At 42.8% G+C, this 19,241-nt stretch overlaps 1 protein-coding gene across 2 annotated transcripts in view; it reads right to left on the bottom strand.

The window, feature by feature from the left end:
* LOC139387891 (collagen alpha-1(XXIII) chain-like) overlaps nucleotides 1–19,241 on the bottom strand; it is a 135,747-nt gene that overhangs the window by 11,077 nt on the left and 105,429 nt on the right. Inside the window, exons 4-14 of one of the 2 annotated variants that reach the window (XM_071134225.1) lie at nucleotides 11,920–11,946; nucleotides 10,572–10,598; nucleotides 10,350–10,376; nucleotides 8,902–8,928; nucleotides 8,657–8,683; nucleotides 4,460–4,519; nucleotides 2,961–3,077; nucleotides 1,478–1,513; nucleotides 1,369–1,395; nucleotides 1,052–1,105; nucleotides 900–962 (exon numbers count right to left, since the gene is read on the bottom strand). In XM_071134225.1, coding sequence (XP_070990326.1) covers nucleotides 900–962; nucleotides 1,052–1,105; nucleotides 1,369–1,395; nucleotides 1,478–1,513; nucleotides 2,961–3,077; nucleotides 4,460–4,519; nucleotides 8,657–8,683; nucleotides 8,902–8,928; nucleotides 10,350–10,376; nucleotides 10,572–10,586 — 453 coding nt within the window. In that variant the 5' untranslated portion in view covers nucleotides 10,587–10,598; nucleotides 11,920–11,946. The remainder of the gene's footprint in view (nucleotides 1–899; nucleotides 963–1,051; nucleotides 1,106–1,368; nucleotides 1,396–1,477; nucleotides 1,514–2,960; nucleotides 3,078–4,459; nucleotides 4,520–8,656; nucleotides 8,684–8,901; nucleotides 8,929–10,349; nucleotides 10,377–10,571; nucleotides 10,599–11,919; nucleotides 11,947–19,241) is intronic. The other variant, XM_071134226.1, reaches the window with a different exon arrangement.

Here is a 19,241-nt window from a genome sequence, read left to right as displayed (position 1 = left end):
CCTGTGTCTCCTCTCCCCCTTCTCCCCCTGTGTCTCCTCTCCCCCTTCTCCCCCTGTGTCTCCTCTCCCCATTCTCCCCCTGTGTCTCCTCTCCCCGTTCTCCCCCCGTGTCTCCTCTCCCCCTTCTCCCCCTGTGTCTCCTCTCCCCCTTCTCCCCCTGTCTCCCCATTCTCCCCCTGTCTCTCCTCTCCCCGTTCTCCCCCTGTGTCTCCTCTCCCCCTTCTCCCCCTGTGTCTCCTCTCCCCCTTCTCCCCCTGTCTCCCCATTCTCCCCCTGTGTCTCCTCTCCCCCTTCTCCCCCTGTGTCTCCTCTCCCCCTTCTCCCCCTGTGTCTCCTCTCCCCCTTCTCCCCCTGTGTCTCCTCTCCCCCTTCTCCACCTTCTCCCCCTGTGTCTCCTCTCCCCCTTCTCCCCCTGTCTCCCCATTCTCCCCCTGTGTCTCCTCTCCCCGTTCTCCCCCTGTGTCTCCTCTCCCCCTTCTCCCCCTGTGTCTCCTCTCCCCCTTCTCCCCCTGTCTCCCCATTCTCCCCCTGTGTCTCCTGTCCCCTCCTACATAGAGTGAATACATACAGTAAGACCTCAGCATGCCTGCCATTCCAGTGCATCCCCACTGAGCACAGACTTCAGTTCAAACACAGTTTTAAATGAGTTGTCAACTAATGTGCATTCAAAGTGAAATCAACAAAGAACATTTGCAAATAAAATCAATTTCCCACCTTGATTCAACGTCATGACATTGACATTTATTGATAAAAATGTTGTGGAAACAACATTGATTCAACCAGTCTGTGCCCATAGGGTCAATATATAGTGCCGAATGTCTCAGGGTCATCGCTCTATGTAACATCAATCTTTTCTTCATCTTTCAAGACATCTTTTTCCAAATTCCTCCTATATTTACCTTCATCCCTGGTAGTCCATCAAGGCCAGTCCTGCCCTGGTCACCAGCAGACCCCTGCTCCCCCTGTCACAGACATGGAGATAGAGTGAGACTGGGCAAGAGAAGGGAGAGGAGGAAGAGGAGGAAGAGGAGGAAATAATACGATGTCACACCTTTAGCCCCGGAGACCCCTGTGATCCAGGCACGCCCTGCTGTCCATCCTCACCCTGCAAGACATTACATTCATGGAACATATTCATTAACCTGCAAGACATTATATATATTATTTTATTTTCATTGGGGAGTTTACATGTACAATATTCAGATGAATTTAAATTCATAATTCCATATTTAATCTAAAGACATTAGATTATTGACATTAGATTATTGAAATGCATTAATTAATCACAGATGATATAGGTTACATATATATATAATACATGTATACAGGTGTGGAAGTGTGTCTGCATGAGAAATGTAGATATTTGACCTTCTGTCCAGGAGGACCCATCAGTCCCTGTGTAAAGAGGACACGTTATCAGCATGATGTGTGGCATATACAGTCCACCTTATAATATCAGAAATAAACAAAGGCTTACCTCTAATCCATCGATTCCATCTCGACCAGGTGGACCCTGTGAAGAAAGCTCAAGGTCAATCATCCATCCAAAAGTGATGAGCAGAGCACTTCCGTTGATCCTCCACAAGATGGCAATATTTCACACAAATACATCAAAAGTGTTGTTTTCCTCCAGTAAATTAGTGACGCGTTTCTGTTTCTGCTGCACCTACTGGGATGGTCGAGCAATTTGCATTTATAAAAAACAAACAACAAAAGCAAAATGATCATTCTTAATCCCCCTCCTCTCAGTAGAAGGCCTACAGTACCCATACTCAAAAGGCAAACCGCAGGCCGAATCCTGACCCAGAATCAGGACCCACAAATATTATTGCATTCTTTTGGATTTTGGTCGAGATTCAACTCCTTGTATCACATGAAAACACATATAAGACATGAAAAATGTGTAGAATTGCAGGACATGAGCTTTAGAACTGCGCATCTTTCTCTCTGCCAACAGGAGGGGTTTGAACCGTTGGGGTTTCATGGGTTGTGAGGTGGCCTAAGCAGAGAGCTCCTGTCAATTTCTAAATATTGTATTATTTTAATGTTGTTTATTTTGCAACTTACATTTTTGTTAGCTTAGTAATTTTCGATTATTTATATATCGATTCAGCTGTGTCATAAGACTGGCAAGTCAGTTGTCTTGTCAAGATAGCCCAGAGGCTAGTTAGCTAGCTTTTGATTTTAATACAACTGGAGATTAGCACAGGCTTGGACATCACAGAGGCTTGCTGTAGTTTTGAGTGGATCTCTCACTCCAAAGTGGACAATCCCAATAAGTGATGTGCAGTGAGCCTCTGGCACCCAAGTGAAATCTAGCGGATGTAGTACCACTGGCTTCACCCAGGTGGGTATTACATGTTGTTTGAGGAGAATCTACCCACAGAGTCTGCAGAGAGGCTGGGAATGGCAGCCTCTCTGCCCCCCCCCCGTCCCCCCCCCCGTACTGGATGTGACCCCCTACTCAAGTCTGCTTCAGGGCATCGGAGGAGCAGAGAACAGCGTGGTGGAGGAGAGTGCTGAGGGTGGGAGCGTGATAGTTCTTGACTGTCTTTCAGGAGACTATTATAGGCTTGGCCATGTGTGGGATGTGACCTGGACACACCAGCCTCTGTTGAAGACCAACAACTGCATGTACTTTTGTTTTTCCAGCGTCATTGAGATGATCTGTATAATGAAAAGCGCTATATAAAATACATCTATTATTATCTCTCCTACCAGTAAAAACGGAAAGGATCCTTGCCCCTACCTCGCTTTCCAACCAAGAATGAACTGAGGAGCAAACTGAAGTAGAGAGGAGATTCAGTAACTCTTGGAGGACAATGGAAGTAAATAAAAATAATTATTTTTTGTTAAACCAACTAATTTCGTCTTTTGGCCTTTCCTCTCTCTCCTACCACAATATGTAGTGAGACGACTGTAGTGACAGAGATGAGAGGAGGAGAACTGTCCTACTGTACCTGCTCTCCAGGGGGTCCTCTGGGCCCATCCTTCCCTGTGTTCCCAGGGGGTCCTCTGGGCCCTGGTGATCCAGGGGGCCCCGGGGGTCCAGGGGGGCCAGCCTGACCCTGGTCACCCTTTATGGACAGTGAGGGAGAAGTATGAGATGAAGCAACAATCCCAATTCCCACAGTATTATCAATCAAACAGGTTACAAAACAATTGTATTGTGACACCCCAGACAAGTTACTGAACCACTTTCAATATCTTCAGTCTGAGCAATGTTCAGTAAAGTTCATTCAAAACTTTGTCTCTTTTCACAGTGTCTGGTGTTTGCCGCCAACCATCTTCGCCAATGTGCAAAAGTAAGTCTAAAAGTCTAAAACTCCTGCTATGCATAACATTCACTCTATTAGACTGTTGAATGACGGATGTAATTGTATTCAAAACAAGATGTTTAACAGTCATATTATCAGACATTTATATTGTCAAGTAAACAACAAGCTATTCTTATTCTCCAATTTGCATAGTTCTGACTGGCATTCCTTCCACCAATTATCATCCACAAGCAATGTCATTTATTCAAACTCACTTTCCAAAGAGGCAGAATTTACTTTCCCACTGAAGCAGACATGAAAACAAGTGGCAGAGTGGCAAACAGAGAAATGCTTGAGACCAATAACATTGTACATGTGTGAGATGTGTGTGAGATGAGGAAAAGTCACAGATGAAGAGAGGGGGAGCCAGCTTGAAGGAAGAGACGAGACAATAAAAAGTCACAGATGAAGAGAGGGGGAGCCAGCTTGAAGGAAGAGACGAGACAATAAAAAGTCACAGATGAAGAGAGGGGGAGCCAGCTTGAAGGAAGAGACGAGACAAGAAAAAGTCACAGATGAAGAGAGGGGGAGCCAGCTTGAAGGAAGAGACGAGACAATAAAAAGTCACAGATGAAGAGAGGGGGAGCCAGCTTGAAGGAAGAGACGAGACAAAGAAAAGTCACAGATGAAGAGAGGGGGAGCCAGCTTGAAGGAAGAGACGAGACAAGAAAAAGTCACAGACGAAGAGAGGGGGAGCCAGCTTGAAGGAAGAGACGAGACAATAAAAAGAGGGCTGAGATGCGACCATCGTACCTTCAGGAGGCGTTTGTGAAATGTGTGCTGGTCACCAGAGAGAAAGCCGTGGTCAAAGCGAGGGAAGACCATCTGACTCCAGAGAGATAGGGAGAAAGGGAAGAAGAGAGGGAGAGAAGCCACCAGAGACAGAGTAAATAAAATTAGTTATAGAGAGAGAGAGAGAGAGAGAGAGAGAGAGAGAGAGAGAGAGAGAGAGAGAGAGAGAGAGAGAGAGAGAGAGAGAGAGAAAAGAGAGAGAGAGAGAGAGAGAGAGAGAGAGAGAGAGAGAGAAAGGTTAAACAGTCATTTACAACTGAGAGATGGAGAAGGAAGCAAAGCAAAGGGACTGGCTGGATGGAGACAGAGGACCCGGTCTTTGAGAGATGGGTGAGGAAGGTGGGACAAACCTTGACCGTGAGAATCTGATTACTGAGCAGACCTGCAGAGCCCGCGAGTGAAGGGAGTCCCTGGGTTGAGGTTTAGACAGCGTTGGAAAGAAGAGTTAGGATGGAGGGAGTAGTGAGAAGGGGTTGGGTAAGAAGGGGATAATGAAAGACGAGGGTGAGTAGAGTGAGAGACAACAGAGGGATGTTATTGAGGTTATTGATCCATCTGTGTTGGAACAGTTCCAGCATGTGTAAAGCTGCTCAACCATAACTGAATACAAAGACAATAGCCCTTCTGTCTGGTTTCAAGCCTCAAACAATTGAAGCCCAGTTGTCTCACTGCCCAAAGTTTTATGATTGACTTCATATAATTATCGACCGTCCATGGAGAGATTCTGGCAGTCTGGTCCATGATGTTTGTGTCAGAGCTGTGGTCAATATGAATTGCTTTGGGTTTAGTGGCTTATTCTCCCTGGTGTCGACTCCAGTCAATTCAGGAAGTACACTGAAATTTAAATTGCTTTTCAAAGAAGGAGATTTGGTTTACTCCCCCCCCCCCCCCCCCCCCGTACAGTAGTAGACTGTGCGGACACCCTCCTGTATGGACACCCTCCTGTATGGACACCCTCCTGTATGGACACCCTCCTGTACGGACACCCTCCTGTATGGACACCCTCCTGTATGGACACCCTCCTGTATGGACACCCTCCTGTTTGGACACCCCCCTGTATGGACACCCTCCTGTATGGACACCCCCCTGTACGGACACCCTCCTGTATGGACACCCTCCTGTATGGACACCCTCCTGTACGGACACCCTCCTGTATAGACACCCTCCTGTATGGACACCCTCCTGTACGGACACCCTCCTGTATGGACACCCTCCTGTATGGACACCCTCCTGTACGGACACCCTCCTGTATGGACACCCTCCTGTATGGACACCCTCCTGTACGGACACCCTCCTGTACGGACACCCTCCTGTATGGACACCCTCCTGTACGGACACCCTCCTGTACGAACACCCTCCTGTACGGACACCCTCCTGTATGGACACCCTCCTGTACGGACACCCTCCTGTGAATTCACATACACAATGAAGTGCTAAAAGAGCATAACGGTGCCCTCCTATGTCTAATATTATGAACTCTAAAGTACTTATTCCTTAAGAGTCCCTTTGGACTGCCGAACTAGGAAACAATGAACTCAAATGGAAACCAGGCCAGAAACAACTTTGAGACAGACAGAGAGGGCTCCAGATTGAATGGAATGCATATGCTCAGTGTTGTAGTATTCAAGACCACATATTGAGTTTCTCTGTCTTGTCTCTGTGTCAGATACATTTTTACTCTGACTTGACTAGGTTTCAGACAATGAGAACTCGTCATTTCTTCCCGAGACCGGCCAAGTAAAAATTATAATGATTATCAGCTCCCATTCATTCAGCTCATAAAACCACTTCGACAGGCCAAATATCCACACTCCCTCATGACCCATTCATAACTTATTGCCTATTGAAACCTGGGCTTCCTACTTCACTAGTAACATTAATGTCCTATACTTTCGTTGAAAAATATCCTCAAACTTTGTTGCGCTCTTCAGAATGTCCTTGATTCCCTAGTAGGGAAGAATGGGGGAAATTGTTTGAAAGTTGCAAGCTCAGTATTATTAGGGGAGACCGGGGGAAGTTGTTACGTACATTGAGTGTACAAAACATTAGGAACACCTTCCTAATATTGAGTTGCACCCCCTCAATTAATCTGGGCATGGACTCTACAAGGTGTCGCAAGCGTTCCACAGGGATGCTGGCCCATGTTGACTCCAATGCTTCCCACAGTTGTATCAAGTTGACTGGATGAGCTTTGGGTGGTGGACCATTTTTGATACACACAGGAAACTGTTGAGCGTGAAAAACCCTGCAGCGTTGCAGTTCTTGACACAAACTGGTGCTCCTGGCACCTACTACCATACCCTGTTCAAAGACACTTACATCTTTTTTCTTGCCCATTCACCCCCTGAATGGCACACATACACAATCCATGTCTCAATTGTCTCAAGGCTTAAAAATCCTTCTTTAACTTGTCTCCTCCCCTTCATCTACACTGATTGAAGTGGATTTAACAAGTGACATCAATAAGGGATCATATATTTCACCTTGGTTCACCTGGTCAGTCTATGGTGTTCCTAAAGTTTTGTATTCTCAGTGTATATTGTCTTTAAAAAAAATCAAATATAAACCTGTTTTGGTCAGGGATCATTTATAAACCTGTTTGGGTCAGTGATCATTTATAAACCTGTTTTGGTCAGGGATCATTTATAAACCTGTTTGGGTCAGTGATCATTTATAAACCTGTTTTTGGTCAGGGATCATTTATAAACCTGTTTGGGTCAGTGATCATTTATAAACCTGTTTGGGTCAGTGATCATTTATAAACCTGTTTGGGCCAGTGATCATTTATAAACCTTTTTGGGTCAGTGATCATTTATAAACCTGTTTGGGTCAGTGATCATTTATAAACCTGTTTGGGTCAGTGATCATTTATAAACCTGTTTGGTCAGTGATCATTTATAAACCTGTTTGGGTCAGTGATCATTTATAAACCTGTTTGGGTCAGTGATCATTTATAAACCTGTTTGGGTCAGTGATCATTTATAAACCTGTTTGGGTCAGTGATAATTTATAAACCTGTTTGAGTCAGTGATCATTTATAAACCTGTTTGGGTCAGTGATCATTTATAAACCTGTTTGGGTCAGTGATCATTTATAAACCTGTTTGGGTCAGTGATCATTTATAAACCTGTTTGGGTCAGTGATCATTTATAATCCTGTTTGGGTCAGTGATCATTTATAAACCTGTTTGGGTCAGTGATCATTTATAAACCTGTTTGGGTCAGGGATCATTTATAGTGGCTCTCAGCATTCTTTTCACCATTCTAAAGAATTATGCTGAAATATGAACACAGAAATACTGGACTTGTTGAACTCTTATTATAGTCACGATTTGAAGCAATTACAATTTACTTGGTCTCAGACCCCTCGCCCCCCTCCCGGTTCCGGCCTTGACTCGGTCCCCCCATCTTTAGGGGGTCTCGAACACATCATTGCATCTGCCTCAACAACACAATATAAAAATGAACTAATGTGTAAACTATGTTAATAGCTAAGAGTAACTGATGGTAAACTAATTGCTTCTTAATAGAGATATATGAACATGACTAACCGCGGTGCTACTTGCCTTGACCCCGGCAGAGAGGACAACAGTAAGGAGCCCAACAGTAAGGAGCCCAGTGTCCGATGGGTCAGTCAACCACATGTGCTCTACGCTGGGCTCCGCCAGATGTCTACACTGCTCCAAGAGCAGAGGCAACACAACACAGGCCCAAACAGCTGCTACAGTATAGTACAATTCCAGTGACATGTACTCCTGCCAACTGGGACATTTACACATTCACACCCTTATTTCTTCACAGTCAGAGAGTTCAGATTCGCGGGATATTGCAAAGATAACTCAGGCAATGAATTAAATAGACAGACAGTCTAAGGCAGATGCTACAGTAAGACTTGATGCTAAAGTAAGTGTGTGTGTGGGGGGGAGGGGTAACAGTCAAGTGAATCTATGTGTAATATACTCAGGCATTTTATCAATCAAAACAGGTTGCCAGGTTACCAAGATACATCAAAGACAACAGCCTGAGCAGAGAGATGTGAAGCTGCTCTCTTTTTGTTTCTCAGAGTACACATAGTTTTGTTGACTATATGAATGCAAAGAGCATTCTTGCAGTGCCAGAAAAACATGGGTTTCTTTTTGGTCTTATCATAGACAGCTGGTAATCGGGTCTTTAGAGATCTAGACGTATGTGCACAGTGAACAGCTGCATGTATTTTAGTTAGGGCTGAAATACAATAACAGGGCAATAGTAATTTAACAGGCCAGACCAGGGCACCTGTTTCTAATAGAAGTGGGTTACAGGGGAATCAGTAGGGTTGCCTGATGGGGCTATATATATAGCAAATGAAACATGATTTTCTTCAGGATTCCTGATTTGACATGGTCCATATCTCTCCCTGTGGTGGGAGGCTAAAACTGTAGGCTAAAACAATGGATGAGGGTATGCATCGTGTGCGTATTAGCATTGTTTTTGACCTGAGAGAGTGGAGCTGGTAAAATGAGTTCTGGTGGTATTTGAATGACATTATGACATATTTAACTCTCTCACCCTGGGCCCCATATCTCCTTGGTCTCCCTAGGAAAAAAACAGGACAATTAGAAAATTTTACATCAAATAGGAAGTGATCCGATAACTATCAGATAGGAACACTACGGGTGATCAAGGTATACCACAGGTAACAAAGGTAGAAAGCAAGTTACTATCACGCTTCCAAAATTTCTTTGCATTTCATGTTTCAAATTGTATCATAACTGAATTAATTGTACAATATAAAAAGGAGTGTTTTGTCATACCTTTTCTCCTTTTGTCCCAGACAGTCCCTGATGACAGAGGAGAAAAATGAAACAGGATCATGAACAAGGAAATACTGGACTATAACGATCTCTGACACATCTCATTCCTTCCAAGATATTCACAGCGATTCTTTTCACTTTCCATGCAAATACCACCCCCCACCCCCCCAAAAAGCCATGCCTTGTACCTCTGACATGGATCAGGGTTGTGTGGGTTTGAGCAACACAGCTTTTGTTCACTAATTAACTCTCTGTGTCTCTTACAACGGCTGGAGGACATATTATGAGTTTAGGCCTCGAGTGCATTACACTCTACAATTCATTCTGTGATGTCTTCTTGGAGTGTGTTTAGATTGAATGGGCTTTGTGAATGAATGGACACAGGCGGTTTATAATCAACACACAGATTGAGTTTCTATCTGTAGTTTCTATCCGTATATATATATTATACTGGTGTTGGAGCGTTGGGCTGCTGCATGTTCCTACACTGTAAAATAACAGGAGTCTCAAAGCCCAGACTGTCTCCACACGCAAGGCAACATCTTTACACAGGTCTTGCAACCATTTCCTCTGTATATAGTACACATCATTGAGTAATTACATGTGGGGATGGATGTCATATAATATGATGGTGTGTTTCTATGTTCTGTGCCCATCAAAAGTAATTGCACATTTTTAATGAGGTACAGGGATAGTGTTGAAAAGCCAAGGCCTTCGGAACTATTTAATGAATCAGATCATCTTCTAAGAAAATGGTACTTTAAATAAACTCTGGCTAAATTATAAGTAGCCTCTATTTCACTTTCCAAACTGTCTAAACAGTTGACCAATAAGAAATGGCTTTTTAAAGAGGCTCACTTCAGTCAAGACACACCCCATTTATCCCCTTGGATATAAACACAGGTCTGGCTTCAGGGCTGGCTTCAGGGCTGTCTTCAGGGCTGTCTCCAGGGCAGCCTTTAGGGCTGGCTTCAGGGCTGGCTTCAGGGAAGCCTTTAGGGCTGGCCTCAGGGCTGGCTTCAGGGAAGCCTTTTAGGGCTGGCTTCAGGGCTGTCTTCAGGGCTGTCTTCAGGGCTGGCTTCAGGGCTGTCTTCAGGGCTGGCTTCAGGGCTGGCTTCAGGGCTGGCTTCAGGGCTGTCTTCAGGGAAGCCTTCATGGCTGGCTTCAGGGCTGGCTTCAGGGAAGCCTTCAGGGCTGGCTTCAAGGCTGCCTTCAAAGCTGACTTCAAGGCTGACTTTAGAGACTCATATAGCACACAGAAGAATGGATACACTATATATTCCATTTACCATGCTCTACCAACTGAGCCCTACTAATGAGCTGACAGGTAGAGAACACTGGAGTGTTTTGGCAGACGGTCAGCTCTGCTACATCACATGTCCACATCTGGTGTTTGATCATCCAAAACGTGGAGTTAAAGAGAGATTTAAAAATATCATCATACATACCTGGCTTCCCATAGGACCAGGACCACCCTGTATATGGAAGACAATGTTTCATTCACAAAATGATCACATCACAAGTCGTTCATGGCAAGAGTAGAACACATACAATGTTTATGGTAATTAAATAAACACATCGTTAATTAGAGACGTATTGTATGAAGTAGACTGTGAGCTGAATATCAACATCGTTATCACAACATTAGCATGATGAAGAAGGCTACTTACAGGCTTCCCATCCATCCCAAGTGGGCCCTAGAATACATTAACATGGATAGAGGATAAATATTATGTTTAAGATTAACACAGTTGTGTGTGTACAGTACATTAATGTTTTGGTAGCAAAAATATCATATCAATTGGGTGCACTGCTGGCCAAATTATTTAGCAGGCCATAGACAAACATAGGTAAAAACTCCAGTCAGTCTAGAGTTCACATGTTCACTGTATAGCAAAGTCATTATGTAGGTCGCTGTCCAGTGCTGCACAAGTGCTGAAATGCTCTTGAACTCTTTCCAAAGAACTATCATAATATTCCACAGCCATTGAAGTGAAAAAGACAGATGAATGAAGCAAGGATTCAAAACAAAAGAGACATACATCAACTGTTCTGTGAATACTGTGGAGGGACCTGTGAGTCCAACTGGGCCCACATGTGGTTCTGTCCTGAACACAGAGTTTGGGCTCACATCACTGTTATTATTGGAGCGACTTCACAGGCTAGTGCATTTCCCTGTTGATCCCAACTAAGCATGTGGGATGCCAACACACGCAACCCAATGCATCTGGACCTACTGCCAGAACAACTGGCTCAAACCTTTGTCTGAATAGAATAAACCATTTGATGTTCACCAAATGTGTGACTGCTTGAGACCACAACATAACACCTTTTAAGTTCCCGAGAGATGGATAAGTTGCAGCAGCATCATACAAACAGTGTTTCATTGAGGAGAAACTTGTGAAAGATGCAGTCAGTAGACTTGTTTGAATTATTTATGTAGTACAAGATAGCTGTTCCTGATGTATTCGGTAGATGGGGCTGTCTTATCCTCCTGACGTCCTGGAACATAATGTCCCCCTCTACGTCACAATGGGATTTGGCCGGGGGACACTATTTGGCATGACAGGCCCTCTTATGGTTTTAAAATTAACTTAGCCTTAAGATGCTTTTGGGAAACCAGGCCGAGGAGAGGTGCAGGTGACACAATAGCTGAACCACTTAACTGGAGCAATGAGGGAAGATCACTATAGTCTAGGACTGGAGGTTATGAGGGAAGATCACTATAGTCTAGGACTGCAGGTTATGAGGGAAGATCACTATAGTCTAGGACTGGAGATTATGAGGGAAGATCACTATAGTCTAGGACTGCAGGTTATGAGGGAAGATCACTATAGTCTAGGACTGGAGGTTATGAGGGAAGATCACTATAGTCTAGGACTGGAGGTTATGAGGGAAGATCACTATAGTCTAGGACTGGAGTTAATGGAAGACCATATTCTAGGGTAAATCGTGCTGGTTTAGAGTATTAGAATAATAGAGTGCTTGCTCAGAAAAGAGATTAATAGTGACATTTACCGGGTAACCATCCCGTCCAGGCGTGCCCTGTTAGGATTACACAGAGAAGAAAAGAGAAATAAAGGCCAGGATTAGGATTAAAATCAGGATGCTTTTAAACAATCATATTATGGCAGACTTTTCATTTTAATGCCGCAATTCTCAAATAGTATTGCCCTTGACACCTTGAGGTCAAAAACTACAGCACATACACTTGAGATGAGCAGAGAATGATTATTTACCTGCTGTTGCCTCCCATGTGTCCATTCACTTACTTTATCTGAAGCACAGCCCACTAGGTTCATATATACTCATAAATCTACTAAAACCCCATTAACCATGGGTGGAACAGTACCTACTGGAGATCTGAAACATCTACTAAAACCCCATTAACCATGGTGGAACAGTACCTACTGGAGATCTGAAACATCTACTAAAACCCCATTAACCATGGTGGAACGGTACCTACTAGAGATCTGAAACATCTACTAAAACCCCATTAACCATGGTGGAACAGTACCTACTAGAGATCTGAAACATCTACTAAAACCCCATTAACCATGGTGGAACGGTACCTACTGGAGATCTGAAACATCTACTAAAACCCCATTAACCATGGTGGAACGGTACCTACTGGAGATCTGAAACATCTACTAAAACCCCATTAACCATGGTGGAACGGTACCTACTGGAGATCTGAAACATCTACTAAAACCCCATTAACCATGGTGGAACGGTACCTACTGGAGATCTGAAACATCTACTAAAACCCCATTAACCATGGTGGAACGGTACCTACTAGAGATCTGAAACATCTACTAAAACCCCATTAACCATGGTGGAACGGTACTTACTGGAGATCCTGAAACATCTACTAAAACCCCATTAACCATGGTGGAACGGTACCTACTGGAGATCTGAAACATCTACTAAAACCCCATTAACCATGGTGGAACGGTACCTACTGGAGATCTGAAACATCTACTAAAACCCCATTAACCATGGTGGAACGGTACCTACTGGAGATCTGAAACATCTACTAAAACCCCATTAACCACGATGGAACGGTACTTACTGGAGATCCTGAAACATCTACTAAAACCCCATTAACCATGGTTTAACAGTACTTACCGGAGATCTGAAACATCTACTAAAACCCCATTAACCATGGTGGAACGGTACCTACTGGAGATCCTGAAACATCTACTAAAACCCCATTAACCATGGTGGAACGGTACTTACCGGAGATCCTGAAACAGAAAACAGAAAAATACAGTTAGTGATGATGACGTGTGATCAGTTTCACTCCAGTAACGTTCATGTTCTACCTCGGAGTTGGAATATAACTCAGTGGGAGGTTGATTATTAAAATACACCCAACATGTTGATATGTCCTGTGTCACAACAAAAGGTACTGTACATACAGTACCAGTCAAAAGTTTGGACACACCTAACGCACTCAAGGGTTTTTCTATATTTTAACTTTTTTCTACATGTGTTTACTATTTTCTGCAGAATAATAGTAAACACATCAAAACTAAGAAATAACACATATGGAATCATGTAGTAAGTAAAAAAGTGTTAAACAAATCAAAAATATATGTTATATTTTAGATTCTTCAAAGTAGCCACCCTCTGCCTTGATGACAGCTTTGCACACTCTTGGCATTCTCTCAACCAGCTTCATGAAGAATGCTTCTCCAACAGTCTTGAAGGAGTTCCCACATACGCTGAGTACTTGTTACTTGTTGGTTGCTTTTCCTTCACTCCGCGATCCAACTCATCCCAAACCATCTCAATTGAGTTGAGGTTTGGTGATTTCGGAGGCCAGGTCATCTGATGCAGCACTCCATCACTCTCCTTCTTGGTCAAATTACCCTTACACAGCCTGGAGGTGTGTTTTGGGTCATTGTCGTGTTGAAAAACAAATAGTCCCACTAACCAGATGGGATGGCATATTGTGGCAGCATGTTGGTTAAGTGTCCCTTGAATTCTAAATAAATCACAGACAGTGTCACCAGCAAAGCACACCCACACCATCACACCTCCTCCTCCATGCTTCACGGTGGGAACCACACATGCGGATATCCTCTGAACCAAAAATCTCAAATTTGGACTCATCAGTCCATTGATCATGTTTCTTGGTCCAAACAAATATCTTCTTATTATTGGTGTCCTTTAGTAGTGGTTTATTTGCAGCAATTCAATCATGAGGCCTGATTCAAGCAGTCTCCTCTGAACAGTTGATGTTGAGATGTGTCTGTTACTTGAACTCTGTGAAGCATTTATTTGGGCTGCAATTTCTGAGGCTGGTAACTCTAATGAACTTATCCTCTGCAGCAGAGGTAATTCTGGGTCTTCCTTTCCTGTGGCGGTCCTCATGAGAGCCAGATTCATCATAGCGCTTGATGGTTTTTGCGACTGCACTTGAAGAAACTTTCAAAGTTCTTGAAATGTTCCGCATTGACGGACCTTTGTGTCTTAAAGTAATGATGGACTGTCGTTTCTCTTTGTTTATTTGAGCTGTTCTTGCCATAATATGGACTTGGTCATTTACCAAATAAGGCTATCTTCTGTATACCATCCCTACCTTGTCACAACACAACTGATTGGCTCAAACGCATTAAGAAGGAAAGAAGTTCCACAAATTAACTTAACAGGCACACCTGTTAATTGAAATGCATTCCAGTTAACTACTTCATGAAGCTGGTTGAGAGAATGCAAAGAGTGTGCAAAGTGGCAAAGGGTGGCTACTTTGAAGTATCTCAAATATAAATATATATTTTGATTTGTTTAACACTTATTTGGTTACTGCATGATTCCATAAGTGTTATTTCATAGTTTTGATGTCTTCACTATTATTCTACAATGTAGAAAATAATAAAAATAAAGAAAAACCCTTGAATGAGTAGGTGTGTCCAAACTTTTGACTGGTACTGTATACTCTTTATCAGTCGTTGCCATAACAAAACCCCAGTTCCCATGATGCTCTGTTTGTTCGGTTGTCATTGCAATCAAGAGACATGATGAGTTTGATTACAGAAGGCACTTTTCTGCCTTTGTTCTCTCCCTGTGTGTGTGCGCGCGTGTGTATCTGTCCTGCATTACACGAAACAGACAAACATGTACACACACAAACAAACACACACACCACAATGAGGATATCCAGGCCTATGTAATGTTTCCCTACTGATTAATCACAGAGACAGGTTGGGCAATGACAATCCCTCTCTCTGTTTTCACCCGTGTGGTCTGAATGCCAGCCTGCCAGGAGTCATACCCACTAGAAAAAGGCTGCTGTTCCAGCTATATGAGGACCAGAGATGGGGGTCAACTAGGGCTGCCAGGAATTGCCAGGGACCTCACAAAATAGTATTGTCATATCTTGGTGCTGATACGATATGTATTGCGATTCTCGTGATTCTCACGATTCTATATGTATTGCGATTCAATACTGTGAATTTATTGTGAACAAAAAAACAAAAAGTATGTCCCCCAACTTCTAAAACCAAAGTTACGCTCCTGTGTATACCCAATGATTATTGAATAATATACATTATTAATGCCTCATGAGCTTAGTTCAACTGTCAACCCCATCAGAAACCAACATTTTAGATTCTGTAAACAAACACTGCATAGACTCAAAATGTGGTTAACTATAATTTTAATATCATGGTTGGTCAGTCCTTGCATCCAAAGCTACAGTGCCTTCGGAAAGTATTCAGACCCCTTGACGTTTTACACATTTTGTTACATTACAGCCTTATTCTAAAATCTACACATAGTAAAACTGAAATATTACATTTACATAAGTATTCAGACTCTTTACTGGGTACTTTGTTGAAGCACCTTTGGCAGCGATTACAGCATCGAGTCTTCTTGGGTATGTTCTTCTCTGCAGATTCTTAAGCTCTGTCAGGTTGGATAGGGAGTGTTGCTGCACAGCTATTTTCAGGTCTTTCCAGAGATGTTCGATCAGGTTCAAGTCCGGGCTCTGGCTGGGTCACTCAAGGACATTCAGAGACTAGTCCCGAAGCCACTCCTGCGTTGTCCTGGTTGTGTGCTTAGGGTTGTTGTCCTGTTAGAAGGTGAAACTTCGCCTCAGTCTGAGGACCTGGGCGCTCTGGAGCAGGTTTTCATCAAGGATCAGTACTTTGCTCCGTTCATCTTTGCCTTAATCCTGACTAGTCTCCCAGTTCCTGCAGCTGAAAAACATCCCCAGAGCATGATGCTGCCACCACCATGCTTCACCGTAGGGATGGTGCCAGGTTTCCTTCACACGTGACACAAGAGTTCAATCTTTGGTTTCATCAGACCAGAGAATCTTGTTTTAATGGTCTGAGAGTCTTTAGGTGCCTTTTGGCAAACTCTAAGCGGGCTGTCATGTGCCTTTTACCGAGGAGTGGCTTTCGTCTGGCCAATCTAACATAGAGGCCTGATTGGTGGAGAGTGCTGCAGAGATGTCCACAGAGGAACTCTAGAGATCTGTCAGAGTGACCATCGGGTTCTTGGCCACCTCCCTAACCAATGCCCTTCTCCCCCGATTGCTCAGTTTGGTCGGGAGGCCAGATCTAGGAAGAGTCTGTAGAAACATTTCAAGGATGCACCTGAGCTCAATTTCAAAAACTCATTGGAAAGGGTCTAAATACTAATGTAAATAAGGTATTTCTGCATTTTATTTAAAATAAATGTTCTAAAATGTAGAAAAACCTGTTTTTGCTTTGTCATTATGGGGTATTGTGTGTCGATAAAGTAAACAAAATAGTGAAAAAGTCAAGGGGTCTGAATACTTTCCGTAGGCACTGTATGTCTACGAATGTAAGAGTGGTTGAATTTCTCCATTCACAACCAGTGTTGTGAAACCCACAATGACTCAATAATCCATGCTTTTCTGGGAATGCTACAAAGTCCAAAAGTTATGGGCGGAGCTAGAAAGTTGACCTTCTAAAGCACTATAATGCAAACCCACTCCCAATCCGTCGGTCTGTATATATGAAGACATGAAACACAGGGTGCATTGTGATACCCAATGCGCCAGAAGACTCATCACTCATCCTGAAAAAAAAAAAAAACAATCTCAAAAACGTGGAAATCAATCAATCCGCCACCACCAACACAACTCCATTGTTTGTAAACAATGTATTTGTAAACAAACACTGTATAGCCTCAAAAAATATGGTTAAAACTAAACATTTGTATATGATGGATGGTCAGTCCTTGCACTCATAGCTCCAGCCCAAACCCTCAGTGTTTTGTTTGAAATGCAGATTACCCTTTTAAAATAGGAATAAATCAGTTCAGTTTAATGGAAATCTATTGTGGATTGAAGTGGTAACACTTGTTTTTTCACGGCTAAAGCATTTATGATCACTATGTTTGATGTACACTTACAAGATGACATGGAGTCAAACCCTGTGTTATTATGAACATATTTATCTATTGTGAAGGGAATTCGCTGTGGAACACGCACCTGAATGCATGCATGACTCTTTTCTATGCGGACCAAAATTACGTTCTGTTTCTCTGAATTGCCATGTGAAAGCGTAAACAACAACAGTAATTGTGTGAGTGCGGGGATGCAAGGCTGTGTTCCAAACAAAACAACCGCAAGTGTGCTTGCTCTAGTTCCTCAACAGCACAGCTAGGAGAACTCAAAAAAGCACTTTATAGTTGAAGACTCTTCTTTGAGTCATAAAAGTGCATTGAAATGACTTAGGAACTGTGCACACTTGGGAGAGGTGTGTGGCCACTTGTGGACACCAGTTAGTCTTCTCACTCAACACCTTGTCATTTTTTTGTCTTAAGGTGTACCTAACCCATATTCTCCAGGAATATTCTTATCATGTTACTGATTGTATCCGCAGTGTTTACAGATTCCGTTATCAACAAATGTGGCAAAAAACACAGAAAATGTACAATGCACAAAAAATCTACAGGGTAATGTTTGGATTTGGTCATGTGTCAAGGTTAACTGCCAGGTCTAATAACTTTTCCATCATCTCCAAACTGTTTCCTTTCAATTGCTATCATGTTTATGCATAAACTTGTCATATTTCATTTGTAATAAACATATCAATGTATCCCTATCCGTATAGGCCAGGGTTAATCTTATGATTTAGGACATTAGTACTTTAGTACTTTAGTTACAGCTGAGTAGTTTCGCATGAGTACGACATGGTCCTGCTTGATCTTGTCCATTAGAAACATTTAGAGGCATAGTACTGTATGTTCAGGTCAGTATAAGAAAGTCTCTCTCTCTATCTCTCTCGCTCTGTCTCTCTGTCTCTCAATTCAATACAATTCAAATGGCTATAGTGGCATGGGAAACGTGTTTACATTGCCAAAGCAAGTGAAATAGATAATAAACAAAAGTGGTATAAACAATAAATAATGAACAGTAAACATTACACTCACAGACGTTCCAAATGAATAAAGACATTTCACATGTGATTTTATGGCTATATACAGTGCTGTGACGATATGTAAATAGTTAAAGTAAATAAATAAACATAAATATGGGTTGTATTTACATTTATGTTTGTTCTTCGCCAACACAGCAGCAAGATTTCAACCTCATTTTCAACCTCAACCTCAGTTTCAGCCTCATTTTGTGGGCAGTGTGCACATAGCCTGTCTTCTCTTGAGAGCCAGGTCTGTCTATGGCGGCCCAACTCAATAGCAAGGCTATGCTCACTGAGTCTGTACATAGTCAACACTTTCCTTAATTTTGGGTCATTCACAGTGGTCAGGTATTCTGCCACTGTGTACTCTCAGTTTAGGGCCAAATAGCATAGCATTAATTTTTTGGGGGGGTCAATTCTTTCCAATGTGTCAAGTAATTATCTTTTTGTTTTCTCATGATTTGGTAGGGTCTAATTGTGTTGCTGTGCTGGGGCTCTGTGAGGTATGTTTGTGTTTGTGAACAGAGCCCCAGGACCAGCTTGCTTAGGGGACTTATCTCTAGGCTAATCTCTCTGTAGGTGATGGCTTTGTTATGGAAGGTTTGGGAATCGTTTCCTTTTAGTTGGTTGTAGAATTGAACGTCTTCTTGATTTCTATAATTAGCGGGAATTGGCCTAATTCTGCTCTGCATGCATTATTTGGTGTTTTACGTTGTACACAGAGGATTTTCTCAATTTGGTGTTTGTCCCATTTTGTGAATTCTTCGTTGGTGAGCAGACCCCAGACCTTACGACCATAAAGGGCAATGGGTTATATAACTAATTCAAGTATTTCTTGCCAGATCCTAATTGGGATGTCAAATTTTATGTTCCTTTTGATGGCGTAGAAGGCCCTTCTTGGCTTGTCTCTCAGGTCATTCACAGCTTTGTGGAAGTTACCTG

Source organism: Oncorhynchus clarkii, chromosome 29 (genome assembly GCF_045791955.1).
Source record: "Oncorhynchus clarkii lewisi isolate Uvic-CL-2024 chromosome 29, UVic_Ocla_1.0, whole genome shotgun sequence".
In the NCBI taxonomy this organism is placed as follows: Eukaryota; Metazoa; Chordata; class Actinopteri; order Salmoniformes; family Salmonidae; genus Oncorhynchus; species Oncorhynchus clarkii.
Note: the sequence above shows the minus strand (reverse complement) of the source record. Positions and strands in the feature narration are given on the sequence as shown.